The sequence below is a fragment of the Malus sylvestris genome, chromosome 3 (assembly GCF_916048215.2).
Source record: "Malus sylvestris chromosome 3, drMalSylv7.2, whole genome shotgun sequence".
NCBI classification, from domain to species: domain Eukaryota; kingdom Viridiplantae; phylum Streptophyta; class Magnoliopsida; order Rosales; family Rosaceae; genus Malus; species Malus sylvestris.
Window position 1 is genome coordinate 8,437,027 of NC_062262.1, and position 16,630 is coordinate 8,453,656.

At 34.9% G+C, this 16,630-nt stretch overlaps 1 protein-coding gene across 2 annotated transcripts; it reads right to left on the bottom strand.

Annotated features, from left to right (window-relative positions):
* Positions 1–8,306: 8,306 nt before the first annotated feature.
* Positions 8,307–10,071, bottom strand: LOC126614194 (dof zinc finger protein DOF2.4-like). 2 transcript variants are annotated; one of them, XM_050281780.1, is made up of 3 exons: positions 9,855–10,071; positions 9,208–9,658; positions 8,307–9,102 (listed from the first exon to the last, which is right to left on the bottom strand). In XM_050281780.1, the coding sequence occupies exons 1-3, from the start codon at positions 9,903–9,905 to the stop codon at positions 8,579–8,581; spliced, it is 1,026 nt and encodes a 341-aa protein (XP_050137737.1). In that variant the 5' UTR covers positions 9,906–10,071; the 3' UTR covers positions 8,307–8,578. The 2 variants fall into 2 exon arrangements, with proteins under 2 accessions (XP_050137737.1, XP_050137736.1); XM_050281779.1 differs by having other exon boundaries at positions 8,307–9,658; positions 9,855–10,069.
* Positions 10,072–16,630: the final 6,559 nt, after the last annotated feature.

Here is a 16,630-nt window from a genome sequence, read left to right on the forward strand (position 1 = left end):
AATAGCATCTTAGGTTGTGTGCAATGTTGACCTCAATTGGTCAGTAGGATTGGATTGAAATGAACTACCCACTTATATTCAGGTATGCTGAAGGAAGAAATGAAAAAATGTGTTCAACTTCAACGGTAGAAGGTAGATTACTCGTTAAGGAAACTTATCCATTCTATGTCCCTCAAAACCAAAATGGGCGGATTAGAATTAGAAAGGATAAGTTTTTTTTCATGTCTAAACTCCTTTTAATCCCTTGAAATGAAAATGATCGTCTGTACCTTCTATTTCAATCCAATCCTAAAGACCAAATGAAGTCATAGGTCCTATACCTTTAGGTTCCGTTTGTTACATCAGATTGACTTGGATTAGAATGGGTTCAAGATTTGACTTCCTCAAATGTAATAGAGAAAACAAACACGTGGTCCTAGTATCTCTAGTACAAAATGAGCCACTTTAAATGGATTCAATTAACCGGCCTGAGCCAAAATACCATTGATCTAGCATGATAGAGCTAAATAAGCCTCCACCCTCTTCACCACAAAATTCATTCAAGCCTTGGCAGGGGGTTGAGGTGGCGCCGCTGCCGAGGCTTGACTAATTTTTATTCCGTTAACTATATTTTACATTCTTTAGGTTTTGGGTGATTTTCAAAATGGACCACGAAGTTTTAATTTTTTCATATTACACCTTAAGGTATTGAAATTGTATCATTTATTGCCTTCAATTTAATTAATTGTATGACACTTCTTTTAATTAATGACCTAGTAAGCTTGAGACTCTTATATTGGCTATCTGTAAACCACATTTGCACACAACGACAAAAAACTCATCAATTTAACAAATGTTCTAAGAGACAAAAAGTGCAAGTAGCTACAATTTCAAAATCTCAAGGTGCAGGTAATGTGAGAAAGTTGAAGCCTCATGGTCTATTTTGGAAATCAGCTCAAGCTTGAAACATGTAAAATGTAGCTATAACCCTTTATTGTTTATTTGAACATTTCTAGTGAATAGAAAACAATAGTTAATTCGGAAAATCCATTCTTTTTAATACAAGAGACTGGATGCAGTACACACTATGTGTGTGATTTAAAATTTTAAAAAGAATTAAATTAAATTTATATATAAAAAAAATTTAGTGGATTGGGGAAGTTAGAAAAAGTGGGAAAAAAGTAGACGGGTGGGTGCAAGAGAGAGAGAGAGAGAGAGAGAGAGTTTAAATATTGACTAGCATTTGCCTACACATGTTCTGTGTATGAACATAGTTTTTTAGAAAATGAGAATGAGAGAGGGAGAGAGAGAACGGGGAGTGGAAGGCTTTATTTTTGGTTTTTTTTTTAATTTATTTTTATTTATTTAAATATTGGAGGTAGTTTAACATCATCTATACGTGATGTTTCTATAAAAAACAGTAAAATTTAGACTTGTAAAATTACATTATTGACAAAGAGAGTTTCATTAATTAATAGAGATAAGATGAAATAGTTGAGGTTTATAAAAAAAATTAAAAATTTATTTGTGTAAAATTACTATAATGTCTAATTTTTTTTCTTTTCTAATATTTTCTTTTAGCCATGTATAAAAGGGTATAATAGTAATTTTATTAGTTTTAACAAACAAGGTTATATTAATATATATAGTTTAGATTCAGATGGGGAGGGAATTCTAAGAAAATCCATTTTTTCTTTTAAAAAGACTAAATTTAATTATTGTTGTTGTGTATGTTTTAATCATTAGAATAGTCTAAATGCAGATAAATGAACAAAAACTAAATGCAAAGACTTGTATTTCCTAAAGACTCACACTTTAGACCCTGAAAACAAAATAAAAACTCTCACACTTTGGTTGAATAAAGTAATTACATTTATATGCATGTAGTAACTGGCTCATTATAAATGTCATAGAACTTAAATCACAACTACACAACTAGATTAAAGTTTTTTTTGCCAGACTGCAAAGTAAAGTTTTCTTGCTAGACTGCAGAAATAAACATAATTTAAGCAAAAACTATTTAATTGATGACATATATTTTGCAGTTTGAAAAGCGAACAATTTATATAGAAATAGGATAATGCTATTACATACTCATTTTTACATTTCATACATTCATGTTAACTTTTGGTTATTGATATTCTCCAATTCATTTGATTCGATGACCAGAAATTAAAAGGAACGTGTAAGAAGTAAAAATGAGTGTACTCTACCGTAAACCTGTAGTCTATATATATAGAAGTCCATGAATGAAGTATTAATAGAACAAGCCTACTATTTGGTTCACGAATCGAGTTCCTTAAGAATATAAGCACAAGTATCACATTCTCACAAGTGTGCTCGTCAAACATGAGAAGGAAATTCCTACTCATCCCAAACTTGTATCCACTAACCAAACGTGCCATCATAAATATCCATTGCTTTTTTTAAGAAATATTTCCACAAACATTAGAGATTTTTCAGTGTGACCGAAACATAGAAAAGGACATCATGTGTCATTATACAAATAGTAGGATAAGTGTGTTAAAACGTGAATAACTTAAAAAATAAAATTTTCCATCACTTATATAAAAACACATGATGTACCACTAGTTTTCCAGTCACAATGCAAAATTTCTCCACAAACATGCTGTAATTAAGATAGGAACTGTCGTTGTATTGGCCCAATTTTTCAGTGTGACCGGAATATGGAGCAATACATCATGTGTTATTATATAAATGGTGTGATATGTGTGTTAAAAAGTTAAGAACTTTAAAGATAAATTTTTTACAATTTATATAAAAACATGTGGTGTACCATCCGTGTTCTGGTTATAATGAAAATTTTCTCATTGTTCGGGCGATTTGGAACCTTTCATATCACATGGTACGTGTAATTATTAATTGGAACATGGCCCCCTTGCTTTTCTATATCCGTAAAAAGGATTAAGAATTTAGGATTATCGAAAGAAGTTAATATATGCCTTTGTGATATATATATATATATGGAGGAAGCTTTTACTTTTTCCAAAAAAAGAAAATATATATATATATATATATATATATATATATATATAGAAAATCTTTAAGGGAAGGAATTTTTATTTGTTTTGATAAAAATGAGGATTAGTTGTGAGACCTACACTACATCAAACTTCAACACTCCGAACCGTTCATTTTTTCAAATTGCACCTCTTAGATCATTCTTACAAAATATTAGCCAATTGGAAATATTTGAGATATCTACTTGAGTTCAAGAAATTGACGAACATTTTGTTCTATAAGAAACAATGAAATTTCTTTGTGATAATTAAATAGGAAAATGATTTCGGATTAAATTAATTTTTTGCAAGGATGATCTATGAATTGAGGCTTACAAAATAAACGGTTCAGATCATTAAAGTGCGTTGTAGAGTGGGTTCCACAGCTAATCCCTATTTTTTTTTAAATAAAATTGGAATCATTTCCCTTAAGGGGCCTATATATATCACAAAATTAGACAAAACTAAAATAATTAAGACATTCATTTGAGTGAAAAAATAAACGAATACGGTTCTACAAAGAAACCCTAAACTCTTAATCTAATAATCTAATGCTAGATGATTTCAAATTTGGGTGATTTTTTGTAGACACGATCTTTGAGAAAAGACTTAAAAGATAGACGGTTCAGATTGTTGAAACATATTATGAAGTGAGCCTACAAAATGTGTGTCAAAAATTGTGTAAAAAAGATAGTATGTTACTGAACTTTCCATGCACATACATAATACGTTTTGCTCATGAGATGTAACATAATTTAAACACAAAAGAATGTGCTTCTGGTAGAAGAAAGTAATTGTCAACAAGACGATAAGACAGTGAGACAATCGAACATAATTTGAAATTCTATAGAATCCTCTCTCTCAGATTGGGGAATTAAAGTAATATTCCACCTAAAAGGGAAAAAAAAAAAAAGAATGAAAGGCTAACTACCACATTATCGATCAACATTCCGCAAAGGATCATCAAGAACTAGGACAACTTCTTCAGGTAGCTCCATCTATACCTGACATTCATATCGTTTTCATGACATACCCGATATCTTAATGAGTCATCTCGTGTAACACACCCATTAAAGTAAACGAGTAAATGACCCGACTCAAAATTGACCCATTAATATTATTAGGTAATATGACCTGACCCGTTATCTGTTAAAGAAAATATATTTTAAATCAATAAATAATGAAAATGAAAAATATAATTTGACTTAAAAAATGGAAAACATAATATTAAATTAGTATATGCATATTACATTGTCACATCAATATTACATCAAAACATTAAAAAAAAACATTTGTCTTTCAAGTATTATAGACCCCAGAATAAGATCCTAATGAAAAAACATTAGTACATTACTACAAACTACCAAATGTTTAAGGATATGCAAAATGAAGAGAGTTGTGTTTCAAGGTTAAGGATGCAATCCCAAACGTTTATATATGCTTTCATATTTTTTAGACTTGTACATTAATTATTATGAAATTTACTTATTTTGAACTCCCCTAAATATACTATTCATGAGGGCTTGTATGGTTCTAAAAATTGAAACGGCGATGTACCCATCCTCAAAGTGTAGAGGATGCGCTCACGAGCGTTTGTCGATTTTTTCACATTTTTTGCACTGTAAATTAATTATTATAATTTTTAATGTGATTTTTTATTTTTAGTTTACTTTTGATATTTTTATTTTTAAGGTGTTTTATAATTTTTTTAATCTCACTCTTTGCGTATAGTATACTATAAAAATAAATAAATAAATAAAACTTAAATATAATAATACAATAATACACATATATACATAGTTTAAAAAATTAAAATCATGAAAATAACATTTTTCTTAATGTATCGAAACAGGTTACCCACGTGCCTGTTATTAATAGGTTCTTATTGTGTGACTCAATAACGATCCAATTAGTTATTGTGTCCACTTGAAACCCATTCTTTTCGTGTCGTTTACTTGTGTTAACATGTCGTGTAAGAAATTGTCAGGTCTAGCTCAATCACAGAAAATCATGCTATATTATGGAGGAAAGAGATCCTCTTTAGATCACTTCCACCAAGGCCTCCAGATCAAGTGATCCGGACCCTTGAAATTTGATCCAACGACTAAATTAGTTATTATAACTTTTAAAGATGACCCCTGTTTTTAGCCGTTTGATCAAATTTCAAGGGTCCGGATCACTTGATCCAGTGGCCTTGGTGGAAGAGATCCGAAGACGATCTCTTTCCTATTATGGAGGCAATGATGTGACAAGATACTATAACATGCCTTTTTTTTTTCCAATTGAAATTCAGAGAACTTACAGTGGAGTATTATATCACATATATACTTTATACAATGGAGTATGATGTGACACAAGATACTATAACATGCCTTTCTTTCAAGCCCCACGTCTCTCCTTATGCTCTTTGATGTATGGAATATCAAATATACATGAGCTTAGAACTAATAACTTTGTAAAATAGTTAAATGTCTTATTGTTTTTTGTAATATTATTTTATATATAGCTAATGGCTGAAATACCCATAACAAGGTTAGTATTGAAGCCGCAAGATAAAATAATTTGGTAAGGCACGTTATATGTAATTTACATATATAATACATATATAATATCAAAAGTATGGATTCCACATCATATGGACCCCCTCTATGAAATTGGGACCGATGAATATACTTTTCAGATTAGAGCGCATGGAATCTAATTAATCTTAAACAAACTACTCTGAAGTTGCTTAGATAGTTTTACATAAAACATAGAATATACCTGCAACGGGATTATAAAGAACTGAGTTTAAAATGAAAGCTAATTAAGGACGCAAGTACAGCATGTATATTTAAGATCATATATAATTAGAGTTAAAAGAAAAGATCATGCTATAGCAAAGTATACCTTGATAATAAGATATGTGATACATGTAATGACTGTTAATTTAGTAAAATCATAACAATTTGTTTACTATGTTTTAGGAGTTTGAATTTAATCATAAAGTTTTTTTAACAACAACATCAAGGGTAATGAAGAATTAGAAGAGTAGGACTACACATAAGGGCTGTACAACGAAGGAGACATAAAACTAAATCCCATGACACAAAAAATAAAAAATAAAAAAATAAAAAAAGTCAAAAGGCCAATAGGAACAGTATAACATATTCACTGTGTTTCTTCAAAGGGTGGTGCTATACACATATTCTTTTTAACTTCCACATATCTCTTTTAATTTTCGATCGTCGAATTGAATAAATTAAAAAAGATCAAATGACATAAATTAACAATAGGTGTGTGGAAGGTAAAATTAAATGTGTGAATAGCTTCACCCATTCCAAAAAGATGGACCTAGTTTTATCAATAGTGTGGTTGGCGTTATGCATGCTTAAGGGCAAAACTATATTGTTTTAAGCTTATCATTATCCTTCGACTTGTAGAGAACCCAGCAAACTGTTGACCTATCCTACTTCTAACTGAATACCTACGAAGGCAAACCTAGCACAAACTAACAACTCAAAACTGAATATGCAGCTGGTAGCAAGTAACTACTATATATTAACTAAAGAGTATATTGGAATTTTTTTAAGGTTTTAAAGAAGAACAAATGTAAAAAAAAATAAAAAAAGAAAAAAAAAGAAAAAAAAAGAAATGTAAATTATACCATGGCCCATTTGGAAGAAGAAGAACGTCAGAAGGTGATAAAGAGGAATAAAGTGAAAAGGAAAAATAAAACGCAGGCCCATCTGCTTCAACGAACACAAGCACAGAAGACTACAGAGAGAGAGAGAGAGAGAGAGAGAGAGAGAGTAGATATCACACTTATCAATGAGTGGGTCAACAAAATGAACAAACATAAAAATTGAGGTCGTGGAATTCCGAGCCCTGCATGCTTTGAATTAGTCTTTGATTGCGTTGCATTGCTCTTCCTAAACGATCGTACCTCTCTCAGTCTCTCATCAGGCTTCATCAATAGCCATTCCTCCTCTTTTCTGCTTGCCCTTTTGCCACGGCCCATATGCATAATGCATGCTCATTTTCTTCTCACAATAACTGTTTCTGCAGTCTACGTCCCATGACCAATATCAAATATATATATATATATATATATATATATAGAGAGAGAGAGAGAGAGAGAGAGAGAGAGAGAGAGAGCGTAAGAGTGTCTGCTTTAAGTTTTTGCTTCTGAGCATTCTGGTTGGATTGCTTTATTCGTCCATTGCTTGGCAGCCTTGGTTCTCACAAAAGCAAATCCATGATTCCTCTCTTTTTCATAAGATGACCAACCCCTTTTGGCTTACAATACTAATATGTAATTATTACATCGATCTACTCAGAGATCAGTAGAGATATAATCGTATCTTGTTATATTCTAACGTGACCAAATTCTATTATTTTCTTGACCCAATTTCAAAAGAATGTTTGGGGGAACCATGTTTGGTTTTAAAGTAGTAAACACTAAAAAAAGTTTTTAAAAAAGGCTTGCACCCAAGTTCTGTGTCGAATTCACTATCTTCAAATAATGCTGCAGAAAAAGAAAAATAACGAAAATAGTTCTTTGACCTACCTAGTATTTGAAAAAACAAATTAATTAACTCATGCACATTTGGTTGAGAAAATTGGATACTTGCATGCATGGTTTTTAGTGGGATTTTTGGCATTTTCTCACATTTCACTTCAAAGTTGTCAACTTTCACTTTCACCCACCCAAAACAAATAAGTACTTCCACTGACCTTATCATTCTTATTATTATTACAAAATCATTATATATGGTACTGTTTTGTATGCATGATAATGATGCTCTCTCTCTCTCCTCCCATGCATCTGTCTCTCTGACGCACAAATCTAAATGTAGTAAACATGTTTTCCTGCTGAGGTGAAAACTGAAAACAAATTAACATCCTATTGAATTCGAATCTCATAAAAACATGAGACAAGAAGCTTTCTGGGAGTTCAAAATTTGCGACATTTACAGGAATTGGGAAAATGGGCGAAGTGGAGTCAGTGTCCCTCTCTCAAGTCCTGATGACACATCACTTTTCGTTCATTAAATTTTTGCTAGAGAGAGAGAGACCATTGAAGACAGTGCTTGGTGAATGACCTAAAGGCAAACCTTTTCAGAGCAATGGTGAAATGTGGATCAAACCAAGTACTTTAGTTAAAACCTAAACCAGAGAGACATAGAGAGACTTACAATCAATGCAAAATCGTACGCACATAATTAATAGTAGGACTCATAATATAATAAATAAATTCAATGAGTAGACATTATTCTTGCATTTTCATTTCTCTTGCATTAGGGTTACTATTAAATGCATGTGGCAGAAAGAAGACATGAGAGGTTTATAACAAGTGATCATCTCATAGTGTTCAGATACAACCCCATGCTACACAAATTAAGGACCAAGTACTCCATACATATGTAATTAAACCCATACACTGATACACGATACCAACAAGCACAACATAAGTACTCAAAGTTAAAAATAAAAACAAAATAAAATACAAAATAGAAAGCCTACCATTTCTTAATTGGTTCCACCTCTAATCAGCAATGATGATTAGGGTTCTTGAAATTCATCACCGTCGACCTTAGTTACAAGAGATGGCTTGTGGAAGAAGAGTTGAGTCCTGATAAATCTGTCCACGCATTCAAATTTCCACCCCAGAACTGGCTATTGTTAATTTCAGGTGAAATAGCAGTACCCAAAGAAGGTCTCGTCAAACTAAGACCATGATTATCTTCAGTCTTCACTGGAGGGGGCAACTGCTCAGTACTAATCCTAGAATTATTCCCAACCATTGGATGGGTTGATGCTTGATGATCGACTCCTAGATCACCAGTTTGAAATGGGTATAAACCTGTTGATGTTGATGATTCGAACCCGGTACCGCCCAAGAATGGAATATGCTGCAAGTTCAAATTACGCCACTGATTATTATGACCCCCTCCTAATATTCCACCACTTAAATTGTTCATATTATTGCCTCCTGCAATCTGATGAAATTGAAACCCCATATGATGATGGTGATGATCAGTCTCTTCCTGCTGGATCTCATTGAAGTTCAATCCCATGTTCCCAGCACCACCATAACGACCTAGACTTTGTATGGATGATGCTAGAAATGGTAGTGATTGATGAGTACTCGGTGGAAGGTTTGAAAAATGATGAGTAATATTACCAATCATATGATCTGATGAGTTGTTGGTAATTGAGTTGGAACCTGTTTGGATATGATCGCCAGTGGCTACTGGAGATTTGGATCGACTGCTGTTGCTGCTGTTGTTGCTTTTGCTTTTCTTGTTTCGACGACATCCTCCTCCCACGGGAACGTTCCTTAGGGAACCTCCTCGGGTCCAATAACGCCTACATGTTTTGCAGAAGTGGCGAGGCTGACTGAGGCTGTAGTTGTTGAAATAGCAAAACTTGGTGTTGGTGGACTCACACCGCGGACACTTGAGCGCGGTTTCTGGTTGTGGAATCTTTGCCAGACGGGCTCGATCAGACATCGAACTGGGTCTGATGGAGCCTGGGCCTCCACCACCACCAATATTGGCTGCACCACCAACATGAGTTACTGACGGTGGTGGAGGCAGTGGTGGAGGCAGTGGTGGAAGCTCATGTGGATTTTCACTTCCAGTAGTAGTACTTCCTAGTGGATGATGATTTGGTTGCTGCAAGATAATAAAAATCAAAAGAAACTATGAGTTAATCAAAAGAAACAAATATTTCTGGTATATTCACAAAGATATCACAAAGGAATAGGAATAATTATCTTTTTAATTTGCTTTTAATTTTGTTCTTCCCTTTTCTCTATTTTGGCGACGATAGAAGTTATTGATGGAAAATTCGAGCTAGAGAAAACCTCACCTGGTGCCAATTGGGAGGATCTAAATAGACTGGAATAGATGAGAAAACCATGGTGTTTGATCTTTTTTCTTCTTTTATAAAGTTTGATGGGTCTTTAGGAAATATGGTGGTGGAGAATCACACCAAGGGAATACCAGAGCCAAGAAAGAAAGAAAAGAGAAAAGAGAAAGCTAGAGAGGAGGAAAGCAAGGGAGAGGCTTTTGTATATTTTTACTTTTATTCCCTCAATTCTCTCTCTTTTTGTTTTATTATATTTAGGGTTTTGGGTGGTCGACGAAATTTCTTCGCATTTAAGCTTTCTTTTGACGCTGTGGACTGTGATTTAATTAGTGTTTAAAAAAAAGCAATTAGTTGCCGCCTCTGCCTGGCTCATGCATGGAACAGAGAGAGAGAAGGTGACACAGTAAAGCAAATTACATATCACTATCTAATTAGCCATTGTGGTGGGATCGCCGCCTCAAGTGAAGTCATCAGATTAACTCCTCATTGGGAGTTGTACGGAATAATTTACATTAATACATTTACAACATGACTAATTTTCGATATTAGTACTCTTGAGCTCCGTTTGTTCACCTTCTTAGCTGGGATTGCACTAGTTTCAAGTACAAAGCTGAATTAGATAAGTCAAAATAGTATAAGAATTATGAAACATTTGATCAATGTCGACTAATCCACGAACTAGAATATTATCAATACCTAATTTTTTTTTAATTATTGTTTTTATTCACTTTTGCCTTAAAACCCCTAAAATTTGCACTCATTACATGAAATAAAAATTTAAAAAAAAAATCTAAAATTTTAAAAGGGAAATTTTATTTACACCGAACTTATTCTCTCTACATCCATGTTGTATTTAATTTATCTTTTAGTATCTCTTTAAATTCACTTTTACTTCCTAAGTTACCCTCACAAACTCATCCTAATATGTGCATTTATCTTTACACCCAATTAAAAAATAAAAAAACCAAAATCTAAACCCTAAAATGTCGGTATGTCATTGAAGCAATGAGAAATGTTGAACGGTGTGGGCGAATTTTGTTGCTCTTTCTCCATCGAATCAACTAAGGCACTGAGGTATTCAAAACATTTTCTTCGATTGATAAAATTTACAATCTTTCGATTGTATTGAATGTTGAAATGATTTATAAGTTGCATTAATGGAGAATCGTGAGAGAACTCGATAGGGTTAAGTCATCATCTCATTACTATTATTTGAATCGTTAAATTAAATTCGGCACCCAGAAAGCAGTTGTGGAAAACAATGGTTGTGCTGAAGTCTTCTTGGTACTCTCATTTGAGATTTCAATCTCAATTTGTGTCTTTCGGCTATTTAGGCAAGCTGTTTTAGGATGAGACATTTTGTGCCTTTTGGTTCTCAAACAATATTCAACATCTCATCACTATATTTGGACCTTTAAATAAGGCAATTTCACCAAATTGTCATGGTGAGGCGATTACTGAATGTGGGTTTATAGATAAAAAATAAAAAATAAAAAATAGTTTTAATTGCATATCATTTTTTATGGTAATTGTACAATAGGGTAAAAATAATAATTTACATATAATGTTTGAGTTAGGTATAGAGTAAAGTCATATGGGTTCAAATAAAATTTTCCAATTCTTTTTTTTTTTTTTGAAAATATACGATAGTAGATTTCATTTCATCAAAAAGACTATTACATCGTTTGACTTTTGAAATCATTGCCCTACACAATCCTCAACAAGTAGATCATGAATAACACTTGGAGGAATCTCATTCCTTTCACAGGTTTGGGTTACTGAAAGTCCAATCCATGCAAGTCGATGAGCAACATTGTTCATATTGCGGTGAGTATGGGTAATAGTAGCTTCAGTGATTGGATGGAGAAGTGCTTTGATGTCCTCCACCACTTGTCCCACAGTGGACAAGTTTAGAGATGGGTTCCTTAAAGCCTCCACAATCTGAATTGAGTTCTGTCTCGAAACATAAGTTTTGATAACCCCTGTTTACTGCCCAATACATAGCTTCCCTACAAGCCACTAGTTCCGCATGCAAAGGAGAAAAGATATCCTCATAGCTGCCACAAATTGCCTTCACAAAGTCTCCATTATCATCTCGAATAATCGCCCCAAAACCAGCCTTTGTCCTGGTTTCATTCCAGGCCCCATCTACATTCAATTTGAGCCGTCTCGGAGGATGAGGAGTCCATTTGGCTCTATTATTGGTCCCCGCCGTCGAACTTTGCATATGTTTAGCCTTTCCAAAGGCTATCCACCATTGTCCAGCCCTCTCAACACACACATCAAGGGTATATACTTCCTCATTCCACAGTTTCACATTCCTAGCCCCCATAATGCCCAACAGGTCATGAGGAAGAGATCAAAACTGGATTTGGGGAGCAGTCTCGCTACTTCAGTAATCTAATCAAGAAAAGATGGGTGTTGGACATCCTTCATAATTACTCCCAACCCGGACACCAACCATGCACACCTTGCATACGGGCAGTTTTTCATCACATGAACAGTTGTCTCGCCATGGTAGTTGCAAAGCGTGCAATCTGAATCGGTGATGACATGGCATTTATTCAAATTAGCATGACTTCGTTACTAAGGCGCCATACACAAATTTTGACCTTAGGCGGCATATTTGCATTCCACAATTTTGACCACAATGTACCACCGAAGAGAGGTTGTGTCGAGGATGATGTTATGCTATTTACTGGTTGGAGCCAAGATCTTGCAATGTGATATGCACTTCGGACTGTAAATTTGCCCCGTTTATCACAATGCCAGATTAAGTAAACTGGAGGAGAAGAACGTCGGCTTAATGGGATCGACCAAATAACATCAAATTCCTCTATCGAAAAGAGCTGACTTAGCAGGCCGTGGTTCCAACGATCCTTAGATTGATCAATGAGCTCATCAACCGTTTTGAATGAGCATCTCACAGGTTTGGTTGTGAACAGCCGAAAGGATGTCGAGGTGGGTAGCCAAGGATCCTCTCATATCCTTATCGTAAAACCCCTTCCGACCTTCCGTCTTGCCCCGATAGTGATAATCTTCTGTGCCGTACAAATGCTCTTCCAATAATAAGAAGTATTAGGCAAAACCGATGCCTCCATGAAGGATCCATGTGGAAAGTATTTTGTTTTTAGTACCTGTGCTACCAATGACTGAGGTTCATTAATAATCCTCCATCCTTATTTAGCTAGCATCCCCATATTGAATGCCAAAATATCTCGAAGCCCAAGTCCTCATTCGTTTTTTGGGATACACAATCTTTCCCAAGAGCACCAATGCAGTTTTCTTTCACCTTCATCCCCATCTCACCAGAAAGATTCAATGAGTCTGTTCAAGTTCTCACAGAATTGCTTGGGTAGGAGAAAGCAACTTATTGTATAGGCAGGGATTACTTGAGCTATTGCTTTAACTAACACCTCATTTCCCACCGCATTGAGTAGCTTGCCCTTCCATAACCTTTTCCACAAACGGTCCTTTATGTAATTGAAACATTTTGATTTGTTTCTACCCACGAATGTGGGCATGCTTAAATATTTGTCATGTCTTTCTACACGCTGCAGCCTTAACACTACTACAAAAGAGGCTATCACCGACAAACCAAAAACCGACTAGACTCCAATTTATGTCGAAAATTTGACAAAAATATGACATAAAACTATGGAAAATATGACATAAAACTATGGAATGTCGGATTGGAATAGCGAAACCATTGCTAACGTCACGAAAGGGCTTCGATGTCGGTTTATGCACTTAATCCGCCACGGCTCAGCGTCGATTAAAAGCGACACCCATTATGATGACGGTCATAACTGACGTCAACTAGCAGCTAACAAATAAAATACTCAATCTATTGTCGATCCTAACCGACATTACCCAACATCTCGATGAATAAAATAATTATCATGCATTCCTACACAGATGGTACATGGGATGCAAACTTCACAGATTCAATTTATTCAAGAATTCAACTGGGGTCTTTGGGTGTAGAATTTCTTGTTAAATGTATTCTATTTCATATAAATTAGGAAGTACAAATAACACATATATAAGAGCTATTAGAGAATAGGTTACAAGATGAAGATAAAAAAACTAACAATTACATATAATACTAATCAGAGCTCCATGCTTGCATATAATACTAGCAACTGCCATGATGCTTTCCCGTGCTTACCTTTGTCGAAGACCACAGATTCTGTACCTCCATGCTACCATATATAATACTAGCAGCTCCATGTGCCATGCTTGCCATCAGATCAATGCTCCAATACTTTACGACTTCAACATTAGGGCTCTAATCTCTATAGATTAAACTCAGGTTTTATACCTTTAAAAAATTATGGATTTGTGAACCTGAGTGCATATGGAGTTGAAGATTTTTTTCTTGTATGATATATTTTAATCCGTGAACCTGAGTACATGAATCGGCAAGGGAGGGTGAAAAGTTTACCTCTGAGTGCATTGGCACAAAGATCGATGATGCTACCATTCTGGTGATATAGTAAATCAATGGCTGCGAGGTCTTATGGGTTGATGATGGAAGATTAAGGTTTGGTTTGCAGAAACGGAGGTTAAGGTTTGAGAAAATGTGGAGAGATGAGCTACGGTTTTAGGGTGTGCTTGGACAAAGGGAGAGATAAATGAGGGAGTTAAGCCTCTTGAAATAGGGAGACTGACATCCTCTTTTTCGTTTAAAAAATGGGGGGAAATATCCCGCCCAAAAGAGAAGAAGATGGAAGGATGGGAAATGGAAAAGTCGAGGAAAAAGAAAGAGAATAGGAATGAGAGAGAGAATGATGAAAGAAGGTTGAGTGGGTGGGTACAGAGAGAGACATTATGGAGACGGAAAAGAGAGGGGGTGAAGAAGAACCAGTTTAAAAAAAATGAAAGAAAGAAAAGTGAGAGAAATAAGGCATGTGTGTTAGAGAGAGATAAAGAACCCATGTGAGGGAACCGGCCAAAGAGAAGAAAATTAAAAGATGATGTGATGCACTAATGTGTGTGTAAGAGAGAGAGAGAGAGAGAGAGAGAGAGTCACGTGAAGTAATGGGAACTAGCCAACATTGGGTTTTAAACCATTAAAAAATAATTGTTAGTGTCGGCTACAATTGACATTGGGTTTTACAATATTTAAAAACTATTATTAGTGTCACGTAGAAGTGACACTATTCTTAATGCGACGCGATTTTCTTTTTAAATGACACCACCATTTAAAAAGATTAAAATTTATGTCGGTTATAAGCAACATTAATAGTTTATATCGGTCATACGTGACAACAATTTTGACATCATGAAAAAAGGGTGTTGAAAATATCTTATATGCCACTATATTATATAAAACTGACACCAGCCACCGACACAATAAGGCACTTTTATAGTAGTGTAAGATTGCCGCCAGTCTCATTTGCATTGTTCTTTTAACATTTCGACTAAAGCAGACCTCACTTTTTCGAAGATTAATTCTCTGTCCAGATACTCTTTCATAATATTGGAGATCAACCATAATCTGTTCGCATTCGACAACCGAGGCTTGGCAATATAATAGACTGTCATCTGCGAATAGCAAGTGACTTATCGATGGTGCCTCTGGGCATATGAAGATACCTGAAATTACTCCCATGCTCTCCCATTGTGCAAGCAACACTGATAGTGCTTCAGCACATAATATAAACAGATATGAAGATAGAAGGTCACCCTGGCGCAATCCTCTTGAAGGGAGAATGTAACCCCGAGGGTACCCATTTAGGATAACCGAGTAAGATACTGTTGACACACATAGCATAACTAGGTTTGTCCATTTTTGAGAGAATCCGAGTTTGCTAAGTATTTGTCGTAAAAATCTCCATTCAATCTGGTCATATGCCTTACTAATATCGAGCTTCAAGGAGATAAAGCCCTTTTTTTTCCTCTTCTTCTCTTGAATAAATAGTTGGCTATTTCAGATGCTAGGATGGTGTTATCCAATATGTTTCTCCCTGGTACAAATGCACTTTGGTTTAGAGATATTATCGAAGGGATGAGAGTTTTCAATCTGTTGGCCAGGACTTTGGAGATAATTCTAAACAGTACATTACACAAGCTGATGGGTCGAACTTGAGTCATCTACTCTGGGCGCTTTGTTTTGGGGATGAGAGTAATATGTGTATAGTTAATCTATTTTAGCAGCTTACTAGATGCATGGAAGTTTCTGATTGCACAATTAATATTCGTCCCCATTATATGCCAGTATTTCTGAAAGAAAAATGGGTTCATCCCGTCGGGCCCTGGGGCCTTTGCCGGCTGCATTTAGAACACTGCTTCTTTAACTTCCTCATCAGAAATATCTTTATCCAAAATCCCATTCATCTCTGCAGTGATCTGCTTATCCATTACCTCTAATATTTCTGCCCCATCCAAGCAACCCGTTGAGTAGAAAATGTTATGAAAGTAGTCTGTAGCTATTCTTTCAATACATGCCTCATTACAAACCTATTCATCATTTGCATTCTTGATGCGTTTGATATCATTTTTTGAATTTCAAAATTTCTCTCTTTGGTGGAAAAAATGTGTATTCTGATTGCCTTTCTTAATCCATAGTGCCCGAGAATGCTGTCGCCAATATTTCTCCTCTTGTCCTAGTAAAAGATCTAGCTGTAGTAGTAAAGATTCCCGCTCAACGATTACTCCTTCATTAAGCGGCTGAGCTATAATGAAGCCTAATTTTTGTCTAATCTTAGCAATCTCTTCATGTCTACCTCGGAAAACCTCTTGGTTCCATTTGACCAACGACAATTGGTAAC